General features: G+C 53.6%; 1 protein-coding gene across 1 annotated transcript in view; it reads left to right on the forward strand.

The window, feature by feature from the left end:
* Positions 1-5,000, forward strand: part of prkci (protein kinase C, iota) — a 34,176-nt gene that overhangs the window by 20,361 nt on the left and 8,815 nt on the right. The window contains exons 9-12 of the mRNA XM_084458001.1: positions 688-864; positions 2,208-2,305; positions 3,149-3,235; positions 4,138-4,273. Coding sequence (XP_084314127.1) covers positions 688-864; positions 2,208-2,305; positions 3,149-3,235; positions 4,138-4,273 — 498 coding nt within the window. The remainder of the gene's footprint in view (positions 1-687; positions 865-2,207; positions 2,306-3,148; positions 3,236-4,137; positions 4,274-5,000) is intronic.

The following is a 5,000-nucleotide window of genomic DNA, read 5'->3' on the forward strand; positions in this document are numbered from 1 at the left end:
TTAGTGTGTGTGTGCATTTGTGTGTGTGCCCTACTCTGATTACCAGACTGGACAGCAGAGAAACACACAACTGAGATAGATAATGAAGATTAACCAGACTGAGATAGATAATGAAGATTAACCAGACTGAGATAGACAACGAAGATTAACCAGACTGAGATAGATAATAAAGATTAACCAGACTGAGATATATAATAAAGATTAACCAGACTGAGATAGATAATGAAGATTAACCAGATAGAAGAGAGAGAGACAGGCGCCTGGTCTGTCACTGCAGAGAGAGAGAGAAGGAGAGAGAGGAGGGGGAGAGAGAGAGAGAGCGAGGGAGGGGGGAGAGAGAGAGAGCGAGGGAGGGGGGAGAGAGAGAGAGAGGAGGGGTAGATAGGTGGGGGAGAGAGGAGGGGGGAGAGAGGAGGGGGGAGGGAGAGAGAGGAGGGGGGAGAGAGAGAGAGGGGGGGAGAGAAAGAGAGAGGCGGAGAGAGAAGGAGAGAGGAGGGGGAGAGAGAGAGGAGGGGTAGATAGGTGGGGGGAGATGGAGGAGCAGCATGCTCTGTCTGCCTGCCTGTCTGCCTGTCTGACTCTCTGTCTGACTCTCTGTCTGACTCTCTGTCTGCCTGCCTGCCTGCCTGTCTGTCTGCCTGTCTGACTCTCTGACTCTGTCTGTCCGTCCATCCGTCTGTCCCTCAGGCGCGGAGCAGCCGGGACACGGGGAAGTCTGCGTCCAGTCTGGGGCTGGTGGACTTCGACCTGCTGCGTGTGATTGGCCGCGGCAGCTACGCCAAGGTGCTCCTGGTGCGTCTGAAGAAGACGGAGAGGATCTACGCCATGAAGGTGGTGAAGAAGGAGCTGGTCAACGACGACGAGGTAACCCTGACCTCTGACCCCTGTCTAGGTCAGCCGCCATATTGACTTTCTTTGCTTTCCGCACGAATTAGCGAAGCCATCCAAACCAGCAGTAGTGGCAGCCGTTAGCCCTGATTAGCACTTAGCGTGATTGACGAATTGACGAGCGCCGATCGATCGATCGATCCTCTCTGTCTCAGCTGTCAGTGAGAACAGCTTTCATGTCCAGACGTGCTGTTATCTACCTGTCAATACTACCCCCCCCCCCTAACTTCCCCAGCTACTTCCCCTAGCTCCTCATCTGTCCTCACCTACAAACATTACTTCCCCTAGCTCCTCATCTGTCCCCTAGCTCCTCATCTGTCCCCTAGCTCCTCATCTGTCCCCACACCTACAAACATTACTTCCCCTAGCTCCTCATCTGTCCCCTAGCTCCTCATCTGTCCCCTAGCTCCTCATCTGTCCCCTAGCTCCTTATCTGTCCCCTAGCTCCTCATCTGTCCCCTAGCTCCTCATCTGTCCCCTAGCTCCTCATCTGTCCCCTAGCTCCTCATCTGTCCCCTAGCTCCTCATCTGTCCCCTAGCTCCTTATCTGTCCCCTAGCTCCTCATCTGTCCCCTAGCTCCTCATCTGTCCCCTAGCTCCTTATCTGTCCCCTAGCTCCTCATCTGTCCCCTAGCTCCTTATCTGTCCCCTAGCTCCTCATCTGTCCCCTAGCTCCTCATCTGTCCCCTAGCTCCTCATCTGTCCCCTAGCTCCTCATCTGTCCCCTAGCTCCTTATCTGTCCCCTAGCTCCTCATCTGTCCCCTAGCTCCTCATCTGTCCCCTAGCTCCTCATCTGTCCCCTAGCTCCTCATCTGTCCCCACACCTACAAACATTACTTCTCTCAAATGACTATTTTGCTCTTCCAGTTAGTTTTTGCTTTATATCCCGTGGTCCCTGACTGTGTTGTGTGTGTGTTTGTGTGTGTTTGTGTGTGTTTGTGTGTGTTGTGTGTGTTGTTTGTGTTGTGTTTGTTTTGTGTATGTTGTGTTTGTGTTGTGTTGTGTGTGTGTTGTGTGTGTTGTGTTTGTGTGTGTTGTGTTTGTGTTGTGTTTGTGTGTGTGTTGTGTGTGTGTGCGTTGTGTGTGTGTTGTGTTTGTGTTGTGTTTGTGTGTGTGTTGTGTTTGTGTTGTGTGTGTGTTTGTGTGTGTTGTGTTTGTGTGTGTTGTGTTTGTGTGTGTTGTGTGTGTGTTGTGTGTGTTGTGTGTGTGTGTGTGTGTGTGTGTGTGTGTGTGTGTTTGTGTTGTGTGTGTGTTGTGTTGTGTGTTGTGTGTGTGTGTGTGTGTGTGTGTGTGTGTGTGTGTGTGTTGTGTGGTTCAGGACATTGACTGGGTCCAGACAGAGAAGCATGTGTTTGAGCAGGCCTCCAACCACCCCTTCCTGGTGGGACTGCACTCCTGCTTCCAGACAGAGAGCAGGTCAGCATCACACACACACACACACACACACACTCACACACCCACACACACACACACACACACACACACACACACACACACACACACACACACACCACACACACTCACACACACACACACACACACACACACACACACACACTCACACACACACACACATACACACACACACACACACACACCACACACACTCACACACACACACACACACACACACACACACCGCACACACACCGCACACACACACACACACACACACTCACTCACTCACTCACTCACTCACTCACTCACTCACTCACTCACTCACTCACTCACTCACTCACCACACACACACTCACACACACACACACCACACACACCACACACACACTCACACACACACACACACACACACACACACACACACACACACACACACACACACTCACACACACACACACACACACACACACACACACACACACACACACACACCACACACCTCACACCTCACACCTCACACCTCACACCTCACACCTCACACCTCACACACCACACACCACTCACACACCACTCACACACACACTCACTCACTCACTCACTCACTCACTCACTCACTCACTCACTCACTCACTCACTCACTCACTCACTCACTCACTCACTCACACACACACACACCACACACACTCACACACACACACACACACACTCACACACACACATACTCTCTCCTCTCTCTCTCTGTCTCTCTCTCTCTCTCTCTCTCTCTCTCTCTCTCTCTCTCTCTCTCTCTCTCATATCTGTGCTCTTCAGACATTTTTACTGTCATAGTTTATCATTTTAAATCAACTCTTTTGTGTCCAGGCTGTTCTTTGTGATCGAGTACGTGAACGGAGGAGACCTGATGTTCCACATGCAGAGACAACGGAAACTTCCAGAGGAACACGCCAGGTGAGAGCGTCTCATGTGCTTTAAGAGCGTCTCATGTGCTTTAAGAGCGTCTCATGTGCTTTAAGAGCGTCTCATGTGCTTTAAGAGCGTCTAAAGTGCTTTCACACCCTTACATCCTAAGGAAGGAACACGCCAGGCGAGAGCGTCTAATCCTTACATCCTGCGGACTTGCTTGATTCCTGCAGAGACTTTGTATGACGTTGCCTAGATATCATCATTCTTGATGCGTTAGAGCCAGGTCACGCTGACAGTGACAATATTGATAGTTTGTTTGTCTCACTACTAAGCAGCTTCTCTGTGATATACAGGCATGGTTGGTTCACTACTAAGCAGCTTCTCTGTGATATACAGACATGGTTGGTTCACTACTAAGCAGCTTCTCTGTGATATACAGACATGGTTGGTTCACTACTAAGCAGCTTCTCTGTGATATACAGGCATGGTTGGTTCACTACTAAGCAGCTTCTCTGTGATATACAGACATGGTTGGTTCACTACTAAGCAGCTTCTCTGTGATATACAGACATGGTTGGTTCACTACTAAGCAGCTTCTCTGTGATATACAGACATGGTTGGTTCACTACTAAGCAGCTTCTCTGTGATATACAGACATGGTTGGTTCACTACTAAGCAGCTTCTCTGTGATATACAGACATGGTTGGTTCACTACTAAGCAGCTTCTCTGTGATATACAGACATGGTTGGTTCACTATTAAGCAGCTTCTCTGTGACGGTGGAGTTGTGTTCCTCGGTTCCTCCTCTGTGATGGTGGAGTTGTGTTCCTCGGTTCCTCCTCTGTGATGGTGGAGTTGTGTTCCTCGGTTCCTCCTCTGTGACGGTGGAGTTGTGTTCCTCGGTTCCTCCTCTGTGATGGTGGAGTTGTGTTCCTCGGTTCCTCCCAGGTTCTACTCAGCAGAGATCAGCCTGGCGCTGAACTACCTCCACGAGCGCGGCATCATCTACAGAGACCTGAAACTGGACAACGTGCTGCTGGAGTCCGAGGGCCACATCAAGCTCACGGACTACGGCATGTGCAAGGTGAGGGGGGGCAGGGGGGGGGTGGGAGGACTAGGGCATGTGCAAGGTGAGGGGGGGGGCAGGGGGGGGTGGGAGGACTAGGGCATGTGCAAGGTGAGGGGGGGGCAGGGGGGGGGTGGGAGGACTAGGGCATGTGCAAGGTGAGGGGGGGGCAGGGGGGGGTGGGAGGACTAGGGCATGTGCAAGGTGAGGGGGGGCAGGGGGGGGGTGGGAGGACTAGGGCATGTGCAAGGTGAGGGGGGGGCAGGGGGGGGTGGGAGGACTAGGGCATGTGCAAGGTGAGGGGGGGCAGGGGGGGGGTGGGAGGACTAGGGCATGTGCAAGGTGAGGGGGGCAGGGGGGGGTGGGAGGACTAGGGCATGTGCAAGGTGAGGGGGGGGGCAGGGGGGGGGTGGGAGGACTAGGGCATGTGCAAGGTGAGGGGGGCAGGGGGGGGTGGGAGGACTAGGGCATGTGCAAGGTGAGGGGGGCAGGGGGGGGGTGGGAGGACTAGGGCATGTGCAAGGTGAGGGGGGGCAGGGGGGGGTGGGAGGACTAGGGCATGTGCAAGGTGAGGGGGGCAGGGGGGGGGTGGGAGGACTAGGGCATGTGCAAGGTGGGGGGGGGGGGGGGGGGGTGGGAGGACTAGGGCATGTGCAAGGTGGGGGGGGGGGGGGGGGGTGGGAGGACTAGGGCATGTGCAAGGTGAGGGGGGGCAGGGGGGGGTGGGAGGACTAGGGCATGTGCA

The sequence above is a fragment of the Borostomias antarcticus genome (genome assembly GCF_949987555.1).
Source record: "Borostomias antarcticus genome assembly, chromosome: 24".
NCBI classification, from domain to species: domain Eukaryota; kingdom Metazoa; phylum Chordata; class Actinopteri; order Stomiiformes; family Stomiidae; genus Borostomias; species Borostomias antarcticus.